At 35.6% G+C, this 27,886-nt stretch overlaps 3 protein-coding genes across 5 annotated transcripts; 2 read left to right on the forward strand and 1 right to left on the reverse strand.

Moving 5' to 3' along the window:
- The first annotated feature begins 8,703 nt into the window (after positions 1-8,703).
- On the forward strand, positions 8,704-16,147 carry LOC131804346 (protein Cep78 homolog). Of its 3 annotated transcripts, none has more exons than XM_059127150.1 (7): positions 8,704-8,895; positions 8,955-9,253; positions 9,314-9,501; positions 11,775-12,126; positions 12,188-12,638; positions 12,702-13,008; positions 15,454-16,147. In XM_059127150.1, the coding sequence occupies exons 2-7, from the start codon at positions 8,971-8,973 to the stop codon at positions 15,979-15,981; spliced, it is 2,109 nt and encodes a 702-aa protein (XP_058983133.1). In that variant the 5' UTR covers positions 8,704-8,895; positions 8,955-8,970; the 3' UTR covers positions 15,982-16,147. The 3 variants fall into 3 exon arrangements, with proteins under 3 accessions (XP_058983133.1, XP_058983134.1, XP_058983135.1); XM_059127151.1 differs by having other exon boundaries at positions 8,959-9,253; XM_059127152.1 differs by having other exon boundaries at positions 8,963-9,253.
- Positions 16,148-16,796: 649 nt separating this feature from the next.
- On the reverse strand, positions 16,797-17,821 carry LOC101897269 (histone H4). Its single transcript, XM_011291904.3, has 3 exons — positions 17,678-17,821; positions 17,359-17,575; positions 16,797-17,241 (listed from the first exon to the last, which is right to left on the reverse strand). Exons 2-3 carry the CDS (start codon positions 17,536-17,538, stop codon positions 17,110-17,112), a joined length of 312 nt encoding a protein of 103 aa, XP_011290206.1. The 5' UTR covers positions 17,539-17,575; positions 17,678-17,821; the 3' UTR covers positions 16,797-17,109.
- Positions 17,822-20,228: 2,407 nt separating this feature from the next.
- Positions 20,229-26,498, forward strand: LOC101898246 (protein polybromo-1). The gene is made up of 2 exons (XM_005177859.4): positions 20,229-22,247; positions 23,128-26,498. Exons 1-2 carry the CDS (start codon positions 20,426-20,428, stop codon positions 26,325-26,327), a joined length of 5,022 nt encoding a protein of 1,673 aa, XP_005177916.2. The 5' UTR covers positions 20,229-20,425; the 3' UTR covers positions 26,328-26,498.
- Positions 26,499-27,886: the final 1,388 nt, after the last annotated feature.

Genomic DNA, 27,886 nt, shown 5'->3' on the forward strand with positions numbered 1-27,886 from the left:
ATGCCATGGAAATAGATATTTTGTGTCTTTGGTGGCTTATAGTGAAATTTGATGGAGATAATGTTAATATTGGAAGTCAATCTTCATTGACGTTGTGAGGAAATTTTTGTTTCCAATCAGAACAAATCAGCTGTATACCGGATATAGGATTCTTTTGTTCAGAGACTCATAATTATACCCTACAACAGTATGGGGGGAGGGGTTAAAAAGTTTGTAACACCTCGAAATATTGGCACTGAACATATGATGTTATGTATGGATCTTTCTACTATTGCCGAGGTAAGTCGATCTAGTTATGTGTTCTCATGGAGGTAGGACTAGGGTCAGAACAGAAGCCTATTGTTTTTGGAGATGATCGCAAAATATTTAGTTCGAATGGACCTAAAACTTGTTAAAGTTTAGAACAGGACCGAATCCTAGCATTTTCGGGTAATATTTAACGGGTAAAATAAACCACATTTTTTTGCGAAAATACCTATTAACACTACAGAGGGCGTAAATTTATGGCAAATTCCACCGGTCAGAAACCAAAGGCAACATTTTTGCAGGACTGTATACGAAATCCACTTAGGGGGGCTTTCCAATATATTATATACAGGGAGGCTTCCTTGTAAAAATTGACTTGGATTTTTTATTATTACTATATCCTAAACTCAAATGTTTTGAAAAATGTAAAAATGAGCGGAACATCCCGCTGTTTTATGGTTGCCGATTTTAGCTCTACTTCCATAATTTTTCGGCTTTCCCATTATTTTTTGGTAGTTATACCCTACACCACATAGTGGTAGGGATATTATGTCTTTGTGCATTTGTTTTTAACATAAAAAGGAAGCGAGATAGACACGTAGTTACTTTTGAGGATCTTCATCGAATCACTTTCAGAGTCGACTTATGCATGTCATAAGTCCGTCCGTCCGTACATGTATTCTTGTGAACAAAATGCAGGTCGCATTTATTATCCGATTGAGATGAAATTTTCCAAACAATATTTTTTTGGCCCAAGGACGAACCCTATTGAAATTGGTGATAATCGGATCAGATTTAGATATAGATCCCATATATCTTCAACCGATTTCATGTTAATTGTGCACCAAATGGCCAATATAAATCCAAATGACCTACGAATTTTGGCATTTTAGACTGAATTCATAGTACCAGTACTTCAAATTTGGTGTAAATCTGTTCAGATATAGCTATAGCTCCCATATATATCCTCACCCGATGTTGGGTTAATTGTGCACCTAATGGCCAATATCAGTCAAAAAATCCTGAATTTTGGTACATCCAACCGAATTCAGTCTAGAAGCAATTACATCGAATTCGGAAAAAATCGGTCCAGATATAGCTATAGCTCCCATATATATGTTTCATACGATTTGGTGTTTAAGTCGCCAAAATTCGTAATATGCACTCCATATTTGGTACCAGATATCTTATAGAGCTCGGGGTATCCCTCTGCTAAATGTTATCAAGATCGGTTCAGATTCGGATATAGGTCCCATATATATCCTCAACCGATTTCGGGTTAATTGTGCTCCAAAAGGCCAATATCTGTCAAAAAGTCCTGAATTTTGGTACATCCAACCGAATTCAGTATAGAAGCAAGTACATCAAATTTGTAGAAAACTAGTCAGATATAGTTATAGCTCCCATGTATATATTTCGTCCCATTTGGTGTTTAAGTCACTCACATACATATCCTTAATCCGATTTCAAGTTTATTGTGCTAATATCAGCCCAAATGGAGTGAATTTCGGGACGTACGTTTCCATTTTGTGCAACTCGGCTCCGATATATATTTTTGTTGTTGTTGCAAAATAGTCAGGCTTTATCCCTTTATTGTTGTTTTTATAAAAACAACGTTTGTTTATTAATGGAGAACGATGGTAATGTTTACCAGGGGGTAAGGCAGGGAATACCTAGGTTTCGGAAAGGGCCACCAATCCTCATCAGTTCCCTTGTTTTTTGTCTGGGATATTCTCCCCAGAAGTTATTTTAAAAATAACTTCTATGACAAAAAACATTTTTTTACCCAAGTGACGAGATCGTAAGCTCAATAGAAGAGGAACCAAAGAATTAAATAAAACTAAAATTCTTTTGGAAAGTCTTCTAAATCTTACAACCGCACTTATAAACATTTACATCTTTCTCCACTTGCTTGTTTGTTCGGGATACCGTAGTATTTTGTTGTTGCAAAATAGTCAGGCTTTATCCCTTTATTGTTGTTTTTATAAAAACAACGTTTGTTTATTAATATAATCCTTCTTCAAGTGATACCATGCACTCTATAGCAAACTATAACTGCTCTAAGGTCAAATGTTTATACGAGGTATGATCTACTTGAAATACATTTTTTTTGTTACGAGAGCTGTACTAAATATGCATAGTGGTGTACGGGTATCATATTATTTTCCTTACTTGTAATTAATCTTCAAAACCTGTAAAAATCATAAAATAAACAAAACTCTAGAGAAACACTGTGCCGTGTTTGTTTACATTTTTGTATTAAACAAAGTGATATGTTCGGCCATAGAACGGAAGCAGATTTCATAGCGGAAACAAATATTATGCAAGAGTTTGAGATATTTACAACCCCCACAACAACCTGTGTGTACACGCAGTCAATCAAAATGCAACAAGTTTTTTTTCTTTTGAATATGGATATGAAATATGTCCGTGAATAATATTTTGTGATAAATTTTCAAACAATAAAATAATAATATTTTTTATTAATAATATTTAAATTTAAATTCAATAAAATTTTAATTTAATTTACAGTCATAAAATATATTTCCATCAATAATGATTTATTGATTTGATTCTAAAAGAGATATCATGATAATATGTTTTAAATAATAATTTAACTTTCACATATTAATATTGTCCAGAAGCTATAGGATGGATATGGGTGGAAATGTTTACAGTCATCCTATGGATAACAACTGGAAATTGAATTTAAAAGTTTTTTGAAGACTTTCGAAATTTTTATGTATGTATTTAAACAAAAAAGAAATAAACTAGAACAAGTATCCACTTACACTCAGCTACATAAATTCTGAATGTGTGATATTTTTACTGAAGTATGTTGTGTGAGTTATAGTTAACTTTATTACCCCATTTATTTCCTTGAAATATATTGTTAAAGAAAACATGACTAACTTCATTGACCCTATCAAATCCCATGCTACCCGAAAAAACGGTTGTTTCTTAAATCCGGTTCCGTTTTTAACGACTTTTCTTATAAATTAACCAAGCATAACCAACCAATCCACTGACACCTTTTTAAAACAGTTTGCTTTTTATTAAACGGTCACCCAACTTCGTAAAACATTTAAAAACACACACACAGTTGTTAATTTTTTCATTTGGGGCTTTAAAGAACATTTCTTGGATGGAAGGAATGGTGTAAATGTGCTACCAAATAGATCCATGCCAAAGTTCATGGGTTCTTTCTTTGTTCGGTATTTGGTTTTATAACTGTGTGTCGTTCCATATGGGGGCCTAAATAAACAACCAGTGACTGACACACAGCCAGGCGAAAAATTATTTTTTTTTTTTTGGCATAAATTAAAATAATTCATTGTAAATATCACATATGAGAACATTTATTCTATGAAGAGTTTTTAAAAATGTAAAATGTTTTCTATGCCATGTTGATTTTTTACGGATGGATACTAAAAAACACAAAAGTCCATTCCCAACTTAAGGTCATTGTATGGATATGAAACTAACGAAAAGCCAACCTATTATCATATTATTGTTGTTGGCATTTTATTAGGTAACAGGTTTATCATGTGAAACTGTGGATCAGGGAATACATATAAATTAAAATGATTTAGACATATTTGGTTTGAGTAGCAAGTGTTCATCTAGTTGGCGTTTAAAATGTCTTAATTGTGATTAATTACACCAATAAGAAAGAATATTGCCGATGAGATTTACCTCTACAAATGGTAAACATTTAGAAATTAAAAAAAATCTTTTTACTTTTGGAGATATTTAGATTAAGATTCTTTAGAATCTCCATATTTTAAGTGTATACAGAACTGCAAGAATATAATTATACCCTCCACCATGGGTAGGAGGGTATATTAACTTTGTCATTCCGTTTGTAACACCTCTAAATATTCGTCGTAGACCCCATAAAGTATATATATTCCTAATCAGCATAAAATTCTAAGACGATTTAGCGATGTCCGTCTGTCTGTCTGTCTGTCCGTCTGTCTGTCTGTCTGTCTGTCCGTCTGTCTGTCTGTCTGTTGAAATCACGATAGAGCCCACATTATTTGACGTAGACCTTTGAAATTTGGCACAAGTGTGTGTATTGTCCCTAGGATGGTTGGTATTGAAAATGAGATATATCGGTCCACGTTCTGGTATAGTCCCCATATAACGGTACCTCCCAATATTCGGTATTTTGATGATTTATGCCACATTTTTTCACGGATTTATCTGAAAATTGGTATTTGTAGGTCATGACGGGTCCCTGAGCGTGTGGCAAAACATTGCATGTATAGGTCCACGTTTTGGTATAGCCCCCATATAACGGTACCTACCGATATTCCGTATTTTGATGATTTATGCCACATTTGTTCACGGATTTGTCTGAAAATTGGTATTTGTAGGTCACAACGGGTCCCTGAGCGTGTAGCAAAACATTGCATGTATAGGTCCACGTTCTGGTATAGTCCCCATATAACGGTACCTCCCGATATTCGGTATTTTGATGATTTATGCCACATTTTTTCACTGATTTGTGTAAAAGTTGGTATTTGTGGGTCATAATGGGTCCTAGCTCGTGTGGCGAAACATTGTAATTATAGGTACACGTGTTGGTGTAGCCCCTATATAACGGTACCTCCCGATATTCGCATTTTAATGTTTTTTGCCACATTTTTTCTAATGTTTTTTTACCCTAGGGTGGAGGGTATTAAAAGTTTGGCCCGGCCGAACTTAATGTTTTTTTACTTGTTTTTTTACTACAATGATCGGTTTCCCCTATATAATATTTAGTTCCACGTTTTCCTATAGCGCACATATAACGACACCCACGGATATTCGGTATTTTGATAATCCTAGTCACATTTACCCACATAATTGTTTCAAATTTGGTATTGTAAAGGGGAAGATGATCTGACCATTTGCTGATCAAACAGTTCGTATTTAAATGAAACTTCTAATAACGAAAAACGGATTATCTGTCCGACAACATCACTTTTTATACCCTAAACCACAAGGTGGTCAGGGTATTTTGTCTTTGTGTACTTGTTTGTAACAGACAAAAGGAAACGAGATATACCCATAGTTCCTTTTGATGATCTGCATAGAATCACATTCTGAGTCGATTTATGCATGTCCGTCCATGTATTTTTGTAAACAATGTACAGGTCGCATTTATTGCCCGATCGATATGAAGTTTTGCACAAATCATTTGTTTGACCCAAGGACGAATCCTATTGAAATTGAAAAAAAACGGTCAAAACTTAGATATAGCTCCCATATATACAGGGTGAGATAAAAAAAAACTGCAACAAAGTCAAACGCCATTATTTTTACATTTTTTTTAATTTTATTGAATGGAAGCAAAAAATGTCGGAAATAGCATCAAATTTTAAACGCCATTATTTTTACATTTTTTTTTTTTAATTTTATTGAATGAAAGCAAAAAAGGTCGGAAATAGCATCAAATTTTAAAATAAATTTAGATTTGTTCGAATTGGCCACTCATGGCACGAATTATGGCCTTCAAATGGCCAATTAAACCGTCACACGCTGCCCGAATGTTGCTCTGTGGCATTTTGGCCCATTCCCGGAAGCGCTTGCTTGAGGTGATCGACACTTTGGTATTTTTTAGTGCCAACTTTGCCTTCCAAAATACTCCAGACAGAATAGTCCAACGGTAACCATTTTTGGGTGGCGCGTGCTGAGTGCGATGATGCTGAGTCCCGTTGGAATGTAAAAGGTCTGCGGCCAAAATGTTTGCGTGCCCAAGGCGTTAAAACACCCTCCACAATATTTTCGCGATAATATTCGGCATTTATTCTGATGCCACGGTCGATTAATACGAGCGCAGAGGGACCATCGGCTGTTATGACGGCACACACCATAACCATGGCCGGGGCTTGAGTTCTGGTGGCCTACCGAAGGCGCACATTTTCAGCTGACCTCTTAGGCAAGTAAACACGATCATTTTGTTTGTTTACAAACTGCTGGACAACGAATGTTTTCTCATCGGAGAAAACCAAATTTGGCAGTTCACCACTTTCGGCCAAGCGAAGCAACTCTTTAGCTCTTTTGAGTCTATTTTCTTTCAGTTGCGGTGTAAGTTCTTGCACTTTTTTGAATTTCAATGGCTTTACCCCGAACTCATTTTTCAGTATTTGGCGAATGGAATATTGCGATATGTTTAGTTCACGAGCCATTTTTCGGCCACTACGATGCGGGTTTCGATCAAGTAGCTTCTTTACTTTTCGAACCATTTCTGCTGATGTTGTTGTTTTTTTCCGTCCAGTTCCTTGACGTCGGGCTACGCTACCAGTATCAAGGTAACGAGCGGTGGTACGAGACACAAAAGATCTATTCACATTTAAATGCTGGAGTGCTCTAACGAGCACTTGTTTTCCAGCCAATATAAAGAAATCACTCTATCACGCTTGAGTTTCATCACGAATATTTTTTTTTTTTTTGGAAAATTCTCGACAAAATGCTTTTGTACGCTTGTAAAAAATATAATGAGCTGTCAATGGAATAATTTTAACAAGTGTCGGACGGGTGGCTTAGAAATTACAGCAGTCTGAAGTTGGTTGCGGTTTTTTCATCTTAACCTGTATGATATTATAAGTATACATAAGAATTTAATAAGATTATGCATTTTGAGTACTAAAAAGGCCTAACAAGAACTGTTGGAACAAATTTAAAATTTTAGTTTTGACTTTTCGACTTTTCGCCACAAGCCTGTCTGGGTTGTGGATTTGTAGATCAAAATTCCAAAGGAGTTTCGTTTTCTTAGGTAAAACTTTATTAAGGCTTTTATATAGGTTTGAACATATCGATTCACACCTTCCAAAATCTCCCCCACAATGAATAATTATACATTTCATAATAATATTTCTATTTAGGTCCATTCCAACAACAACATTTTTAAACATATAAATATTTACTAGCAGGAAGTAGTCGATATAGTCCAAACCTGACACTTCGTAATAATATTTATTCCAGAGTTAGGTCAAATGTGAAATGGACAATTTTTGTCTTCTTCTTCGGTATCTCTTTCATAAAAGGGTCAACATTTTGAATAGCCAAAACGCAAGTCAAAATATATTTTATTAAACTGAGACAGGCATAGGTAATAGATCTGATACTTTTGACATGTTTTTATACCCTCCACCATAGTATGGTGGGTATATTAAGTGTGTATCACCTCGAAATATACATTTCAGACCCACAAAGTATACATATTCTTGATCAGCATAAAATTCTATATCGATTTAGCGATGACCGTACGTATGTCCGTCTGAGGCAATTACTTCAGTTTCCGAACGAATTGAAGTATGTTGATAAAATTTTACTCAAATGTATTTTGGTATTGTATTGGTATTGAAAATAGGCTGTTTTAGGCGACATTGTTCACCTGAATTGCTTCAAATTTCGTTATGATAGTTCGAAATGGGTACTACAACCTACCCATAATAGGTCCCCATATAACTGTACCCCCCTATATTCCGTATTTTGATGATTTTAGCGATTTTATTCACTGGAACTAAGGCCTAAGGCAGAAAATTGTCTGTGCAGGTAGCCCCTAAATACCGATATCTTCCGATATACCGAGTATACCGATTTAAGCGACTTTATTCATGGGAATTGTTTCAAATTTGTTTCAAATTGTAGTTCCCAATGAGAACTACAGCATGTGACAGAAAATTGTCTCAGTAGGTCTTCGTATATCCCCCATATTACGGTGCCCCCTATGTTCGGTATTTTGATTATTTTAGCTACATTAGTCACCGGAATTGTTAAAATTTCGTATTTGGACTTCGTAATGGGCACTACAGCCTGTGACAGAAAATTGCTGGTCATCGTGTTCGTATAGAACCCAAAATAACGATAACTCCCTATATATAACTCCCTATATATTTTAAAGATTTTAACAGAATTTATAACGAATTATTTTTTTTATTTATTTATTCCTTTTTTTTTAATTTCCAAATTCTTTCCAAATCTTGGAGGGTATTCACTTGTTTTTTTTTTTTTTTTTTTTTTTTTTTTGGAAAAGAGGCCAGTTTATTTATTGTCGGCCATTAAGGCCTTATTTTGATAATGGAGCTCTGTGTGTACGTTTTGGGAGCAACACGATGACACTCTTTACCTTAGCCGAATCTTAAAAAAATATAAAAGTTCGGTAGATCATTTAGAGGCATTATGGCATATCAAAAATTTGTTAACATTCTCACGATTAACTGATTTAAAACTATTTCATGTACTGGTTCACACAAAGTACATCAATATCCGAAATAGGCCAGAATGAGATCCTAAAACATGTTGGTCTTAAAACGAAACCATTAACCCATTTAATGACTTAATTTACAAGCACGAACCTCGTGAGAACGTGAGTATTATTAAAATATCTCAACTGACTGCACATTTTCAATCAAAACCAAGAGACACAAAAAACCAAAAAACAATAAAAATACAACAAGAACAATAATAAATAATTTGACAACAATATTTCATAAAAAAAGCCAATACAACCAAAAAATATTTCATAATTTTCGAAGTCAACGGACAGACAGAAGCGTGTACAAGCCTCTCCTCGAATAGTGGAATATAGAACGGAAAACGGAAGCGTAATTTAATATTACAACAAAGCCACAGGAACATCAGCAGAGCCCAAAGGATGTAAGAAACAGGATACATTTAAATCTTTTTGAATCGATTTTTGTTTTCATTTCTGTCAGCAAGCCAGTAACCACAATGCCCAAATGCAACAATTTAGAATTGCGTGATGTATCAAGTTGTACGTCATCGAAAAAACTGACCCGCTGTCGCTCGTTTCATTTTCGTTATTTGGAATTGTGTCGAGCAAAAAATCTAACCCCATTAACGGATATTAAGGCGAAAAATAATTGTACCTCCTCGCTGGATTTCTATGGTGATAAATTAGATGTCAACGATTGGTTGCTGATCGTGGAGGCCCTCTACTATGATCAGGTGTTGCAGACATTAGCCATACGCATGCGCAAAACTTTTGCAATGGGTGAGTAGGAACCATAACAACTTCTTGTGGGATTGAGCATATTTTAAATGTTCATCTTAGTTCTCGAACACTTGGATACGGAAAAGAAAGCCCGTCTCTTTCGGCAGAAGCCAGTGTTGTTTACGAAATTTATATTTTCTGGAGTTGTGGAAGCAATTTCCAATTGCATTCAATACAACAAGAACTTACGTGTGCTAATACTTGAAGGTCTGCCATTGAATGAGAAATATGTCGAATCTATAGCAAAGGTAATGTATACAACCTTTTAAATCTATATTAATAAAAGAAAACAGGAAAAAAGTTGTAAGTTCGTCTGGGCCGAGCTTTAAATAACTTCTATTGGCAATTTTCAAAAAAAAAAAAAAAAAAAATAATAATAATAATTATAATCCGTTAAAAAATTCTGTTAAAATCTTAAAAATACCGAAATATTAGGGTCTATACGACGACGTGGACTTCAAAATTTAAAAAAATACGGTGAATAATGTAGCTAAAATCATCCAAATTACGAATATAGGGAGGTACCGTTATATTGGGGCTATACGAAAATGTGGGCCTGCGCAGACAATTTTCTGTCATAGGCTGTAGTACCCATACGAACTTCAAATACCAAATTTGAAACATTTTCTGTTAATAATGTCGCTTAAATCACAAAAAAATACCAAAAAAGGAAGGGAGGGACCACTTCACCCATTTTCAATACCAAAAGTCCTGCAGACATAATACACATTTGAGTTAAATTTTATCAACCTACTTCATTTTGTTCGGAAGCTAGAATGATTTCCACAGACAGACAGACAGACGGACGGACATTGCTAAAACGACTGGTTTTTGGAAATTCGTACTAGAACGGTACAAAAAGTACTAAAAGGTACCAAATATGGTACTCTTTATATTTAACGAACCAGTATAAGTGTACGAAAAGTACTAAAATGTATTAAATTTGGTACCATATCGTATCATGTGAACGGTTAGAGCTAAAAGATTTGGAATGAAAATTATGGCTGAGGAGTAGGGTCGATGTAAGGAGGCAGTTCTGAAAGTGTTTAATCATGTATACAAAAAGTACTAACCGGTACTAAATTCGGTACAATTTAAATTTGGAGAAAGGAATGGAGCTGGATTCCTGAAATTAACATTACTGGCGGGGAGTAGCATTGGGATATGGAGGTAGTTTTCGAAATTTGTACTTATGTGCACAAAATTACTAAATTACACTACATTTGGTACAATTTCGATTTGGGTGAACCGATAGAGCTGGAATGCTGAAATTTGGAAATAAGATTACTATTGCATTGTAGAATTGAGTATGTAGGTAGTTTTGGAAATTCGTACTTATCTGTACCAAATGGTATTAAATTGGGAACAATTTAAATTTTAGAAGAACCATTAGAGCTGGTATCCTGATCTTTGAAAACAAGATTGCTATTGGATGATGTAGATAGTTATGGAATATTTTAATTATGTTGACTAAATGGTACTAAATTTGGTACAATTTGGATGAACCTATAGAGCTGGTATCCTGAAATTTGGAAATAAGATCACTATCAGATTGTAACATTGTTGTATGTAGGAAGTTTCGAAAATTAGTACTTATATGTACTTAATGGTAGTAAATTTAGTACAATTAAAATGTTGGGTGAAACGATAGAGCTGAAATGTTGAAATCTGGATATAAGATTTGATGTAGGTAGTTATGGAAAATTTACTTATTTGTACCAAATTCTGATGCCACGGTCGATTAATACGTGCGGAGAGCGGCCATCGGATGTTATGGCGGCCCACATTATCACCATGGGCGGCGCTTGAGTTCTGGTGGCCAACTGAAGGTGCACATTTTCAGCTGACCTCTTTGACAAGTAAACACGATCATTTTGTTTGTTTACAAACTGCTGAACAACGAATGTTTTCTCATCGGAGAAGACCAAATTCGGCAGTTCTCCACTTTCGGCCAAGCGAAGCAACTCTTTAGCTCTTTTGAGTCTATTTTCTTTCTGTTGCGGTGTAAATTCTTGGACTTTTTGGAATTTCAATGGCTTAACCCCGAGCTCATTTTTTCAATATTTGCCGAATAGAATATTGCGATATGTTCCGCTCATGAGCCATTTTTCGGCCACTGCGACGCGGTTTTCGGTCAAGTCGCTTCTTTACTTTTCGAACCATTTCTGCTGATGTTGCAGTTTTTTTTTCGTCCACTTCCTTGGTGTCGGGCTACGCTACCAGTAACGATCGATGGTACGAGACACAAAAGATTTATTCACATTTAAATGCTAGAGTGCTCTAACGATAGCCACTTGTGGGTTTTCAACCAAATGTTAAGAGATCACACTATCGCGCTTGAATTCCATCACGAATAACATTTTTCTGGAAAATTCTCACCAAAATGCTTTTGTACGCTTGTAAACAATATAATGAGCTGTCACTGGAATAATTTAAACACTGTCGGACGAGTGGCTTAGAAATGACATCAGTCTGAAATTGGTTGCAGTTTTTTCATCTCCCTTTACTCATATATTTTCAGGCTTTATCGTCCAATGAAAGCTTAAACGATATAAGTTTTCAACGTTCCAATATTGGCGACAAGGGTTGCGAGGCCATTTGCAATACAATTAAATATTTAGAGAATGTAGAGAAATTAAATTTATCGGAATGTGAATTGACAACAAAGGGTGCCGAATATGTGGCCGATATGGTGAAAATACAGAAAATAAGTCGTTACACTGAAGGCTGGCAAAAATCTCTGCGTTACAGAGATGTCGATCCTGACACAATGCCAGGATTGAGATCTCTTACATTGGCACGCAATCCCCAAATCGGCGACGAGGGTATAAAACCGATAGTGGAAGTATTAAAGGAAGATGTGTGGATAAAGGGTGAGGAATGTAAACTTTTTATTTATTATATTAAGAATAAAATATTTTTTCCCAAACCTAGTCATTGATATGGAAAATTGTGGCCTTACTGATCGTGCAGCAAATTTAATACTCGATTGTTTGGAGCTCAATAATTATATAATTGATTTCAATGTACGTGGCAATGCGGGTATCAGTAAATTTCTACAGCGTAGCATACGCGAGCAGTTGGGTAAAGAAGATGAAGATCAATTGCTGTTGGCTGAGAAAAATCATGAGTTGGTACCAGGACCTAATGGGACAATGATCAAACGTCCCAAAATAACCATTGCAGCACTTAAGGAACAAATTAAAACACTCGAAGAACAACTTGAATTTGAACGAATGTTACGTAAAAAAGCCGAACAGTTAAATGATAAATTAAATCAACAAATTCTCGCCTATGAAAGTCAATTGGAAAGCAAAATGAATTCACAAATACCCGATGGATATGTACTGGTCAAGGATGAGTCATTGCAATCAATCATAAGAGAGTAAGCCCCAAAGAGATTAGATTAATTGAGAAATTATGGTATTTAAAATTATTTGTTATTTAGGCGCAACGATTTTCAAAAATTGGCCAATAGCGTTGCCGGCAGTAATGACGAAGCCACTCCTCGTCAAACCGCCCACCGTTTGCAGCAGTCAATGGAAAACGAACAAGAAGAATATGAAACTATTTCCATTCCTTTCAATAGCATTTCTTCTAAAACCAGCGAACAAACCTTAACACCAAAAGAGTCGAGAAAATCACATAAAGTTCGCAAAGTAAAAAGTGAAATGAAATATGTTGAATCACCACCTAAGGATTCGGCGAAACGTAAAATCTCCAAATCGGATCATGAATTTTCCAACGAAAGCGATGTAAGTTTAAATGCTTTGCAATTTCGTAAAGAAATTTATGGGATTTTATGTTCATACGATTTGGTATTAGAATTTCAAAGGGGAGAATATTAATAGTATAATATATTTATTTAGTCTATACCTATTTATTACAAATACAGAATAACGAATTATTTATTTGGTAAATATTAATGTTATTGGTGATTGACTATGACTTGGGATGCGGACATTCTATTCCCTATTGCAAAACTAGAAAGGCAGAGTAGCTTTTAGGGAAATAGATGAAATGATATTTTATGGCGACTAGGAAAATTTAGAAAATGTATTTTTAATTGCTAGATTTTCCCAGCGTCTCAACACAACTCATATGTATGTACAAAGTATTTTGTACAATAATATTAAAAACATTGCTTTGAAACTTTATAAAGACAATAGCTAGTGCACACTACTGTGAAAAGTCTTTCGTTTAGTACTCAAAATTCACAATTTGTTCCATTTTACAAAATGTTTCAATCAAAACTTATTGAAGTTTTTTCATTTTCGGAAAGCATAATAAGGAAATGTTTACCTTTTACACCAAAATGTCTTCAAAATCGTAAATTTTGAAGTTTACCGATAAGGAGGTTAATAAAATCATTGCACAATGAACCCACATCCAATTTTCTGCCCAAATTTATTTCAAAGTCTACATATGTAAACCAGAAAAAGCAACAGGGATCTCAATATCAAATTTCGGCATTCCAACTCTATACATTCACTCAAGAACAAAATTAGTAACATTTAGTACACATATCCAAAACAACCCACATCTCTCCATCCTAGACACCAACAATTATCCAAAATCAATATTTCAAAATTTCCAAATGCACATCCAATCATAATTCGAGATATCAACAAAGACCTCAATATCAAGCTCAATATCACCCTTATTCCTTCACCTAATTCCAAATTTAGTACAATAATACTAATTCCAAATTTAGTACTAATAATAACCACATCCATATCTCAATCCCAGATACCAACAGAGACCTCAATATCAAATTTTGAGGAATGCTGTCCTATCCCATCAACTAATGCCAAATGTAGTAGCATTTAGTACTATTCGAATAATTATAAGACGCATTTCCAAACTCACTCCAATTTTTCAATTATAGATATCAACAGAGGTTAGGTTAGAGGATGAGGATGTCCCCACTCGAAACACTGTTGGTACATTGTTATCATCCTGATTAGAGTGAAAGGAAAGAAATGAAGAGAGAGAGAGAGATAAAGATTATGTTAGATAAGATGTATGCACGCAGAATTTATAGTGTTGTCTTTAGCCATATTAGTCTTCTGGCTATCGGAAGTATTGTTGACGGCTCAGTATTAAAGAGTGTAGACAGATCATGCAGAGTTCGCTTACCCGCGAGCCTCTGTTTCGCTCTAAAAAGAATTGGACAGTGCCAGAGTAAATGTTTCGCAGTTTCTATCTCTCCCTCGTCTTGACAAAGCCTGCAATAGCCCATGGCCCCCACTTAGAATTCATGGCCCTAACCTAAAGTGACCTGTTATTAAGCCTACTACAAGTTTTAGGTCAGATTTCGCCAACCATACCAACAGAGACCTCAAATTTGAGGATTCCAGCTTTTTCCCTTAACAAAATACCACGCTTATTACCATTTAGTGCTTTTCGTACAAATATAGGAAGCATTTCTCCGCCAAATCTTAAATACAGATACCATAGGTAAACCAAATATAAAATTTCTATCCCTTCACCCAATACCAAATATTGTGCCGTTCAGTACTTTTCATACAATAATTTCCGAAACAAAATTCAACCTTCCGTTCACTCTGAACCAAACTGTTCCAAGTTATTACGATTTAGTACAGTTCGCACACTTAATACACTTTTTTAAAACCACCATAATGTATCAATTTTACATTCCAAACTCGATTCTCATACCAGATTTCTAGTTTTTAGATCTATCCGTTCCTCTAATACCAATTGGTACCAATTTGAAAGTCTAGCACTATTTTAGAACTTCTTGTAACCTTAAAGTTCGAATTTCCAAAAACTCTTATACATCTTTCCTCCACTCCATCTATATCATTCACTTTGTCCAATACCAACTGTTACATACTCATTACTTTTCGTACTCATTAATGCGAATTTCCAACAACTTAGCCTTCACTCGTATGACAAAACCCTTTCAAGATTCTAGTTTCAGACCAAGTTAGGGATATACTATACAGGGCTACTAATTGTTGCACCATATATTTTTATATAATTTCAAACTTTAAATCTGTAGAACAATCATAAATATAAATTCTACCGTTATTATTTCTATGTTAGTGTTATTCTATAAATACTAAAATTTTTCTAAAAATTCTGAGAACTCTTTACGTTCATAGTGCCCTTTACAACTGAAAACAACAATGTTACTTTAAAATAATTAATATAAAACATGGTATCATCTCTTCCAGGGCAATATGACAACCATTCAAATTGAGAGCAATATTGGGGACACTTTGTCGAATAACACAAGTCGCAGTACCGTCTCGACAGTTATAAATACACGAATGCAATTACGAAGTGCCAAAAAGAATAACGTGAATTTTTACAACAACAATAATGCCGATTGCAACATCAACAACAATATTTTAGTAAAAAATCTTAACAAAAACAACAATCATAATTCCAATATAAATCTAAAGAAACTAGAATTAGATGACCTCTCGATGGCCACTCCAAGAAGTACAAATAGCGAAATCAATTCTACTTCCGATTCAGACACATTGCGTAATGATTTAGTGGATAATTATCAACCGTTAAAGGTATTCATAAGACGTGGTAAAAAATCCCCAGCAATGCCTTTGACACCAATACCAATGTCACCAAGAAGTGCTAATGATGATATGGAGCCAAATGAAACGGATAACTATTTGAATAATCGAAGAAGTAAACGTGAAAAATCACCGCGTTCGTTGTTCTTTGGTTTGGGTGATGAGTAAGAAGATGTATGAAGTTCTTGCAGTGGTCCCATATATTCACCGACACGAGGAGAGAGCTTTTGTGCTATGAAAATTGTCTGTGTAAATAATATAACAATATCATTGATTCGAATGTGTCGGTTATGCCATAATAGATATATAAATAAATCTTATTTTTCTATAAAAAGGGGAAATGTGAAAAAATAAGATATTTAACACCATTAGCAGCAGTGGCAATAGTTTGACAAGATTGTTTCAAATCGCTTTAGAAACTTACAACTTTGTTTGGAGAGAATTGAAAGTTTGTAGTTAAAGAGGAATCGGTAAGATTGTTTTTGGAAACCTTTGGCCAACCCCGTTCCCAGGGTGATCCGGAGATAGCCAAACTACATGTGCATCCATCATTTTAACCTAGTTCCTTTTTTACAAACTTGTATGGAATTTTGATGCCAAAGGACGGGGATCCAGCCAAGCTTAATAAAGAGTAATTAACCTCTAGAACCACCTGCATTCTAAAGCAGAAACAAACTTTCCTTTGTTATTTCTTCTAAAAGTCTGTAAGATTTAGAAAAATTACAAAATATTAGTTTTATTCAATTCGTTGATTCCTCTGCAATCGTAACTTGGATCAGAATCTCGATGACCTTGACTACGTCAAACTCAATGAAACCTCAAGTACTATTTTTGGCTAAATCCACTGGGAAATTTAGTCTCATTTAATTCTAGTATAGGAAATAGTACAGAGGATATAAAAAGTAGAATAGAGATGTGTGCTTTGCTGTGCATGAAAGTGCATTTTAGGTTCCTACCAACCTACTTTCAAGATAAACATGATGTTTGTGTTTGCTTTTAAAATAGTACTGATTTATGTTTATTATACTGTCATATTATCTCAAAATTACAATCGAAATGTATTTGCCAAAAACATAGTCATTATTATTTGCAAAGGGAACACCAAACAAATAGGGTTTATATTACTATTTAATATGTATTGTGTGCACAATCGAATGATAGTTTAGTCATATTCAAATGGAATTCTTATTATTCTGCGTCAATATCTGGAATAAATTGATGGGTTTTCCTTGCTTTAATACGTTACATCAATATGACAGTTGTATACGAATGAGATCGTCTACCCCAGCAGAAAACTTAACCACCAAAACCGTACAAAGTACGACCTTGGCGTTTCAATGCATAGACCACATCCATAGCCGTTACAGTTTTACGTTTGGCGTGTTCGGTGTAGGTGACAGCATCACGAATGACGTTTTCCAAGAATACCTTTGACAAGTGAGAAAATAAAATGTTTTATTTCTAGAATATTCAAACAAACAACAAAACATTTTCATACAGGTATGATTGTAATGCGTGCACGCACACACATACCAACATACGTACCTTTAATACACCTCGAGTCTCTTCGTATATCAAGCCAGATATACGTTTAACACCTCCACGGCGTGCCAAACGACGAATAGCTGGTTTGGTTATACCTTGGATATTATCACGAAGTACCTTACGATGACGCTTGGCTCCTCCTTTTCCCAAACCTTTTCCTCCCTTTCCACGACCAGTCATTGTTTTTCAGAGCTTTTATTAACGAGTTTGACGATTGCTGTAATAAATGTTGGTAATTGAATGTATTTCCTTTTTTATAATTGCTTGGCATAAAAATACAACGTAAATAAATAATAAAAATTCCCCGGCGATAAATTACCTGATGCAAATTGCAGTAGATATTTTGCGTTTAATGACAGGGTTGTCGTTCCACATAAAAATTGGCACAATAGGGTTGTATTTTTAACAGGGCACTTCAACATGTGGCAAAACTCTACTATGTTTAAACAGACTATTTGTTATTTAATTAATAAGTAATATTTACATATATCATGAAGTGAAAAAATAAATCTCTAAATATCAGCAGATAAAACATTTAAAAGAATAATAGTCGAAAAATATCAAAATACAAATATAAATGTTCACTAATCGAAGATCATCACTAATCCAGAACTTAAAGAATGTAAACTTTTTACTAGGATAGCGGATTTTTCTTTACGATATCGAAAAAAATTGTGAAATTTTTAGTTACGAAGCAAAATATTTCATGCAAAGCTTAATTTTGTCTCAAAGAGATTGAATATTTCAGTAATTGAAACTCTTCAGTATGCCATGCTTTTTAAATCACTTTTTAATTTATACGACATTTTTTTAATTTGTCTTGGTAATTCGTGAAATTAAAAATAATACTATACGTCAAATAACTCCACATGTTTAAACAACAAGTGAATCAGGCAAGAGATAAGCTGTTTTTATGGAATGAGTGGATTTCGTCTAAATAAAACAATTAATACATACACAGAATTGGCAGAAGTCACACAGAATTGGCAAAAACAGAGATGGATATACTTATTTGAAATGACTTTACCTTCTTAGTTTTACCATTAATATCGTACTCTAGATTAATTTTCGCTAAATTTGACGGAGGCATTTGTGTCTGAGCCGATTTTCACCAATATCCATCCCATTTGAACTGATATTACATCTGTAGTTCATAATAAACGTGAAATCGGATGACGATATGTGTGGGAGCTGTATCGAAGTTTAAACAGATCTAAAATTTAGCGGAGTCATTTCTGTGTTGTATCCGTTAGCTCGCACCAAACATCATTGTTGTGGAGTGCATTTTATGGGTGTGATGGACTTAAATACAAAATTGGGTAAAACTTATATATGAGACCTATAGCTGTATCTGAACCGATATTCACCAAATTTGGCAAACTTTCTTCCAGATTGAATTCGGTCGTATGTACTATGTACTACAGTCGGACTTATATTAACCATTTGGAGAACAATAAACATCAAATGGGATAAAAATACATATGGGAACTATATCATAATGTAAACCGATCTCGATAGAGTTTGGCAAAGGTATTTCCCTGCGGTTTTTTTTAATATATTTCCTCAATATTATTGTTATGGAGTACAATCAGTCAATAAATGCGACCTGTACTTTGTTTTCAAAAATACATGGACAGACGAACGGACATGCCAAAATCGACTCAGAAAGTGATCCTATGTGGATCATCAAATGTAACTTTGGGTCTATCTCGCTTCCTTCTCCATGTTTGTTTCACAAATACATAATACCCTGACCACAGCGTGGTGTAAGGTATAAGAAGACAGTAGAGTTCATGTATTAATTGTCTAGATACCAAAATTCGTCTTTGTGAAGTAGGCAATGGAGTGACATTTTCGAAACAACTCTGTGTTTACGCACGAAATGGTATTTTATGGCGTCTCTTTAACAAGGAAAGAAAATTTTAGTAAAGCAAGTCGAACAACAACTATGAATCAGTGTTGCCACCTCATGTGTGTGTCCCATGTGCAATTTACTGTTTAGCTATTGGCCGGGAGCAAGCCTCATTTTCTCTTTTCACCTTGAATGAAATACATAATACATTCTCATATTACGCTAAGTAGTATATCTTTACGACTTCACTGTATAATAGAACATGACGACTATAGTTCTAAGTTAAACATGTTAACCTTTCGATTTGTACGTACATTTACCAAAAAAGAAGAAGTCTCTAATAAGGTTTACTTTACTTTACTTTGTTTAGCTACTTTTAAAACTTTTTTATAATCCTTCCCTTTACAATTGCTATTTAGCTGATGCTTTTTGAGAAAGTCAAGAAATGATTGGGATTCACATTTACAGTTTAATTTTAATAAAGAGTATATGAAGATAATAAGCTAAGAGAGGAATATTGCATACTTAAGACATCGAATATTTAGTACTTTAAATAATTCCAAATTAGATTTTATAACAAAATGAACTTACTTTTGTTTTTGGGCTATATAGTACTTTTTGTTAACAAAGGTAATTATTTAAAAATATTGATACAAATTCCCAAAATATGTAATATTTTTACTCTCCCTGGACAAAATGTCGTTTCTTCGGTGGTAACACTGCTATCAATAGTCGAGTACTCGGTTTTCACCCAAGTCCATAGTCGAGTTCGGCAAACGATAGTAGCAACTAGTTCCGCGCTCTTTAGTGAAAATGTTCAATTTTCTCATGTCTCCTTCGTAAACAACAGAGTACCCCGAGTCTTTGCTTTCTGTTTATTCTTTATCGGGTATTCATTTGTGGCCTTCATATTCGTTTCGTTGGGACGTTTTTCATTTTTGTTTCTAACGCTCTTGAATCAGAGACGGGTATTCCTTTGTGGCCTTCATATTCGTTTCGTTGGGACGTTTTTCATTTTTGTTTCCAACGCGCTTGAAGCAGAGACGACAAATTGTGCGAAAGTCGACTTACCTATCCCTAGGCGTCTATCTAGCAAAGGAAAAAATTTGGAGGAAATTGTGTGATTTTTTTAAAATAAATTTAAGAAAAGAAAATTTATTTATTTTAAGTTAAAAGTGTTTGCATTGAATATATCCTAATACCTAAACAAACATTATGTTGAGCCGTAAACGCCGCGCAAGTTCGATTAGCAGTAAGAATGACGAAGAACCTTTACAAATGGACGACTCCACGCCGGAGAAATCACCGGTATTGGCAACTGCATCAAATTCCATAATTTCCTCCTTGACTGCGGTTCGTAAGAAACGCAAGCTAGATCCAAGTGAAATGTGTCAATCACTGTACGATTCAATACGCAATTTGAAGAAGGAAGATGGCTCTATGTTGTGTGACACATTCATAAGGGCACCAAAGAGACGCCAGGAGCCATCTTATTATGATGTGGTTAACAATCCTATTGATTTATTGAAAATACAGCAGAAACTGAAAACGGATGTTTATGAAGACTTGGATGAGCTTGTGCAAGATTTCGAATTGTTGGTTAACAATGCAAAGGCTTTTTACAAGCCAGACACAATGGAACATCAAGATGCCGTGGCACTGTGGCAGTACGTTACGGCAAACAAACAAAAACTACTTGAATCTCTTGGTATGGCAGAGGACGAACCAAAAAATAAAAGAGGCCGACGACGTTTGACTTGCACAGCCGATGAAGATGGCGGCAGTAAAGATGATGATATGAATTTATATGAAGAGTTGTTTGCATCTGTAATGACATCTGTAGATAGTACAATGAATGATAGACCCTTACACCGAATGTTTCTATTATTACCATCGAAGAAAATGTACCCGGATTATTATGATGTTATTGAACATCCCATCGATTTGAGATTGATTGCCACAAAGATACAAACCAATGCCTATTCCAATTTGCAGGAAATGGAAAAGGATTTGTTACAAATGACGAAGAATGCATGCCAATTTAATGAACCTGGATCACAAATCTACAAAGATGCCAAGACTTTAAAGAAAATATTCACTCAGAGACGGGTGGAATTGGAAACGGCTAAAGTAAAGCTCGTAAAAAGGCCAAAATCTTTAATGAGCGCCGCCATTGCTGCGCTCAAGGAAGAAGTTGATAGTTCCGATGACGAGGAGACGAGCAAAAAGGGAGAAGGTCCCATGTGGGCACTGTTCGATCATCTTTATAATGCTCCCGGCTTCTCTGAACATCCTGGAGCAACAGGTCCACCACTGGGTACATCATTGTGGAAATTACCCATACGCAGATTCCATCCGGAGTACTTTGAGCTTATCAAACGTCCCATATCCATGTGTCAAATTCATACCAAATTGAATAAAGGAGAATATGCCAATATAAGTGATTTAACAGCCGATCTGTATCTAATGCTTGACAATGCCAAAAAGGCTTATCCTCCTACACATCGCACCCATAAAGATGCTGTGAAAATGCTGAAACTAATGAATGCCAAATTGGTAGAAGATACTCCCGATCAAGATACCAGTGAAATGGAGGAGGAGGAAGAGGATGAGGACGCCGATGATGATGATGAAAGTGAACAGAATACCTTGGTTGCGTCTGCAGGACCAACCCCGGAAAAGAGAAAAAAAGGACGTCCACGTCTGAATCAATCAGCCAATAGCAGCACGTTAAATGCATCAGTGGTAGCTACACCTAAACCACAACGTATGACCATAACTCCACAGCTTAAGAAAAAGATCTTGGCTCTACATAAATATCTATTGGACTTTTCATTGGGTACTCGCAAGCCAATTGATTTATTTATGGAAAAGCCGCCACGAAAAATATATCCCGACTATTATGATGTCATTCAAAATCCCATTGACATGAATACCATTGAACACAATATACGGGCGGATAAATATCGTGATGTTGAAGATGTTGTCGCCGATTATCGTTTGATGTTTGCCAATTGTCGTCAATATAATGAAGAGGGTGAGATAACATAAATAATGCTTTACTACCTTGTTTTAATATAAATATTCTCTCTTCCGATTGTATACGTTATTCCTTCTGGCGATTCAGTGCATATGTCCTACCCAAATACTGCGTGAACTGCATTGTGTTCATTTACAAGATCATATTAGTACTTTGTAAAGATCTTCTCCAGTTAACGTCTGTATTGAATCACTTCGGACCCCATCTTGAATAGATTTATTTGACCATGTTCATTAAGATTGTCTCTTTAAGTCTGAAAATCTCGTATATCCTCGACTTCAGGCAATACCTACAGCGACTCTATAAAAACTTAATTTAATTTTTTAGCGCCCGTTCATCTCATCTTAAAATCCCATTGCATGTGTCTTATTATTCATTAATTTTGTTTTTTCCAATATATCTTTCAGATTGTAATCAAATACATCCTTTTCGGCTTGCCTATAAAGAGTCCTTGTCGGCTCGTCTGTTGTCTGCCTGTCTATGAAGACTTATTTTTAGATCGTCTATAAAGACATAATTTCTGCTCATTTTTAAAGACACGTGCATTTCTTTTCACCTTATTTATAAAATCTATAAAGACTCAATTTGAGATAACCTTTAGAACTCTCTCACCTATAAAGATTTTTGCTCCGGTATACCCACTTGTATCTCTAGTATAAATACAGGCTCTTGAGTTCGCCTATTTGACTCACTTTTCAGCTAGAAAACCCTCTGAGGTCAACTAAAAGATACAATATTTTCCTGTACTTTTTGAAGACATCTCCGGTTCATTTCCAGTACTAACTACACTACTTGTTTATAATGACTGCTTAAATTTTTTCTGTACCTTTTTCGTTTTTTCAAAAAGAAAATATTAATTAAAATCTCTTGTTTTCAGGTTCCAATATATATGAAGATGCCAATGTGTTGGAAAAGGCGTTGAATGAAAAACTATTAAAAGATTTCCCAGGACTTAATGAAATCAAGAAACCATTACAAAAACTAAAATGTGGCAGACGTAGGGCAAATATACCAATGGGTGAAAAGTTGTGGCAATTCTACGAGTCTATTCGGGATTATCAAGAGCCAAAAGGAAAACGTCAGCTATCATTAATCTTTACAAAGTTACCATCGAAAACTGACTACCCAGATTACTATGATATCATAAAAGAGCCAATTGATATGGAAAAGATTGCTAACAAATTGAAACAAGGTTCTTACGAGACAATCGATGAATTGGCAGCAGATTTCCTTTTGATGTTGGAAAATTCTTGTAAATATAATGAACCTGATTCCCAAATTTACAAGGATGCATTAGTGTTGCAGCAATTGACATTGCAGCTGAAACAGAGTTTACGTAGTGCCGGTGATACAGTACCTGATGTGGGCTTGGCCGTACAAGAACTGTTAATGTCTTTATTCTCTTCTTTGTATAATCATCAAGATGAGGCGGGACGTTGTTATTCAGATTCTTTGTTGGAGTTACCGGAATATGATGAATTGCCAGGTGATCAAAAGGTTCGTGGCATATCATTGGATGTGGTGAAACGTCGACTGTATAAGGGTGTCTATAAACGTTTGGACATCTTCCAAGAAGATGTCTTTGCCTGTTTGGAAAGGGCCAGAAAACTGTCACGCACCGATTCGGATATATTTCAAGATTCTATAGAGTTGCAGACATTCTTTATCAAGAAGAGAGACGAAGTTTGTCGCGACACATTGAGTAGCCCTGCATTGAGCTACACTCTCGATAAGATGATGGCTGAAGTGGAATTATTAAAGCAACAAAAATCCTCTCAGGAGGAACAAGATCAAGATGATAAAGAGGACGTAGATAGAGCTGCTATGCAAGGGGAAAGTATGACATTTAACCAAAAAGTCTTCTCCCCCGGAGATTTTGTATACTTTACCCACAATGAACATAAATCTCTGAGTATAGCGTACATTGAACGCCTTTGGACCACCGAGGATGATAAAAAAATGATGTATGGTTCAGTGTTTTTGAGTCCTCATGAGACATACCATGTTCAGACAAGAAAGTTCTTTGAAAAAGAAGTATTCAAGAGCAGTGTTTCACAGAATATACCCATGGAAAGGGTACAGGGTAAATGTTATGTAATGCACATTAAGGACTATATCAAAGCTAAACCTGAAAACTTTGATGACAAGGATGTCTTTGTGTGTGAATCTCGTTATCATGTACGTTCACGGTCATTTAAGAAATTCAAAAACTGGCCATTTGTTCGAGAGAATGACCCTGTGAAGCTTACACCACGCGATAAGCCCATCGAAATCAAACGAGTTATGTCGGTGTTCAAGGAACGTGTAGAGAAACACAAGGGTGAACTGGAGGAGTTGAAAATGCAGGAGTCATTGGTGGAGAAAGAAAAACCCAATGTAGCCTGTGACCCTCCACCAAATGCTGAGCCCAATGCTGTGTACTATCAGCAGTTCAACACCATTTGCAGCGGTGTTGTTAAAACGGGTGATTTTGTTTATGTGGCTACCCAAGGAGGTAAACAATCGATTGCCCAAATTCACCAAATCTGGGAACAGAACAATAAGTCCTATTTTAAGGGGCCTTGGTTGTTAACGCCAAGTGAAATTCAACCACCACTGCCAACACAGCCACCATTTGGCAAACAATTCTATCGTCAAGAGTTATTGCTCTCCACAGTTGAAGAAGCCAGTCCCATCATTAGTATTGTCGGACGTTGTGCTGTCTTGGAATATCAGGAATACATAACCTGCCGTCCCACCGAATTTGTAGAAAGTGATGTTTATATTTGTGAAGCAGCCTACGATGAGCTAAGGAAATCTTTGCGTAAATTTAACCTACCAAATTCATTGCGAAAATTCATTCACAGCGCTGAAGTGACACAAGATGAAATTCTCTATTTCAAAGTACCCATTAAACCATCGAAGGATGTTAAGAATGGAGATTTAAATGAAAGTTTGGGTATTATGGAAGATTCTATGGATGGTAATCCTCCTTCGGTTAGTTCGGATATTGTTACAACATCATCGCCGGCACCATCGGTCTCGTCAACTCCCCTGTCATCTAAGAAAACTAAGACGACAAAGAAAAGTCTTACTGGCTACATCCTCTATTCGAGTGAGCACAGGAAGGGTATTTGTACCGCAAATCCCGATGCTTCGTTCGGTGACATTTCCCGCATGGTCGGTAACGAATGGAAAAATCTACCAGCCAGTGTCAAACAAGCCTGGGAAGATAGGGCTCAACGCATTAACGAAGAAACAAAAGCCCGTTTTGAGCTCATGGAAGAAACTCTATCCATGAACAACTGTGCCAGCCCTGGTCCAAATCAAGGTGGCGACAATCAACAGGTCGGCCTTACTTTTGAGTGTCATTGGGACAAGTGTGACTATCAGTTTGAAGATTCAGTCGATTGTATGGAACATTGCATAGCCGATAATACAGGGCACGTCCAACGAACGGCCTCACAGCAAACTGAATCAGAGTATTATTGCCAATGGCGTAATTGTATACGCATGAAAAAGAATTTACAAGCTTTTCCATCGCTGGTAAGGCTTATCAAACATGTGCGTGAAGTACATTTAACTAAATGTAGTAAGCTTGTAATGCCCAATGAACGAAGCAAAAACTTTGTGCCTCGTAAGTCCAAAACAGTACAATTTGCGCCCCAACAACAGCAACAACAAATGACCACTAATGTAAATCCAATGGTGGTCAATGCAAGTCATTCCCCACGTGGCGTTGAGCAACATCACTATACGTATCAACCGCAAATATTTGCACCTCCTCCAGAGCCATTGTTTGTCACAGTGCCGCCACGACCACAACGTGTTTTACACTCGGAAGCTTATATCAAATATATTGCCTCCTTGCAAGGTACAACCCATCAACAGAATGCCCAAAACTCGGCCAATTGGAAGAGAGCGTTGACACCGGTAACACCGGCTGATATAACAAAGCCCAAGAATCTCTTGCCGTCCCAGTGGTTGGGGCGCTTTGCTAGCAGTAATGCTGACGATGTTGTCAGAGCCCTGTGTCACATGCGCAATTACATGATGAACGATGTATTGCAGATAGAACGTACATTGGATAGTTTTTAAGAATATGACCTTTTTCTCTCTTACACTTTTTATCTTTTTTCTGGATAAGCGTACAATTTTGATAATTGATTACTTGTAGTTTTAAGTATATTTTTTGAAAACATTTGTATTATGAGATGTACATGTTATGTATTTAAAACATATTACCGCTATATGTATGTATTTGTACAGTAATAAATGGTGTGAGAAAATGTGTAGAGTTTCTTTATTCATGTATGGGAATGGTGAATAATGTTAAAGTTCATCGATTTTGAGAGTATAAGTAATGCATTGCCAAGGAATTTATGAGAATTAAAAAATACCAACTATGATCTTTAAAGCAGATATAACTTAAAGCCGAAAGGAACTAATGTATGGCAAGCTTTTATCGTATTCTACAAAATTTGTCGGAGAAATTTGTGTCTGAACCGATATTCATTAAAATTCATCCTACTTTTAGACACAATAAACGTGAAATCGGATGAAGGTATATATTGGAGCTATACCCAAATCTTAACCGATCTCTATAGAATTTAGCAGAGGTATTTCTATGCAGTATCTGATACTTGATACCAAATATCGTTGTTATGGATCGTGGTTTACGGGTGAGAGGGAGCAAAATATAAAATCGTATGAAACATATATATGGGATATATAGCTATATCTTAATCGATTTTCACCAAATTTGATACACCTTCTTTCAGGCTAAATTCGTTCGTATGTGCCAAAATTCATTCAGTTCGGGCTTATATTAACACAATAAACGCGAAATCGTATAAAGATATATATTGGAGCTATATCCTAATCTGAACCGATTTCGATAATATTTGGCAGAGGTATTTCTGAAATGTATTTCATATATTTTCCCGAATATCGTTGTTATGGAGTTCACATTACGGCTGTGGAAGAGAAATTTAACGAATCCGGTATCTGAACCGATTTTCACCAAATTTGAAACACTTGTTTCTAGGCTCAATTCTATGTCGATTTATCGATGAGCGTCCGTCCGTCTGTGGAAATCACTCTAGCTTCCGAACGAAATGAAGTAGATTGATAAGTTTTCCTCAAATGTGTATTATGTCTGCAGGACTTTTGGTATTGAAAATTGGCCATTTAGGTTCACGTTTTGGCATTGCCCCCATATAATGGTACCTACCTATTTTCGGTATTTTGGTTATTGAAGCGACTTTACTCACCGGAAATGTTTCAAATTTGGTATTTGAAGTTCGCAAGTACAGTCTATGACAGAAAATATCACCTCCCGATATTCGGAATTTTGATGATATTGACAATATTCAGCGGAATTGTTTCAAATTTGGTATTGGAAGTTCGAATTGGATACTACAACCTAATAGAGAAATTTGTCTGTGCAGGTGCACGGCATGGTATAGTCCCATACAACGGTACCACCCGATATTCGGTATTTTGATGATTTTAGCGACATTATTCACCGGAATTGTTTCAAATTTGGGATTTGAATTTCGTAATGCATACTACAGTCTAAGACAGAAAATTTTCTGTGCAGGTCCACGTCTTCGTATAGCCCCCATATAACGGTACCTCCCTATATTCGGTATTTT

This window comes from Musca domestica, unplaced genomic scaffold, assembly GCF_030504385.1.
Source record: "Musca domestica strain aabys unplaced genomic scaffold, Musca_domestica.polishedcontigs.V.1.1 42, whole genome shotgun sequence".
Lineage (NCBI taxonomy): Eukaryota > Metazoa > Arthropoda > Insecta > Diptera > Muscidae > Musca > Musca domestica.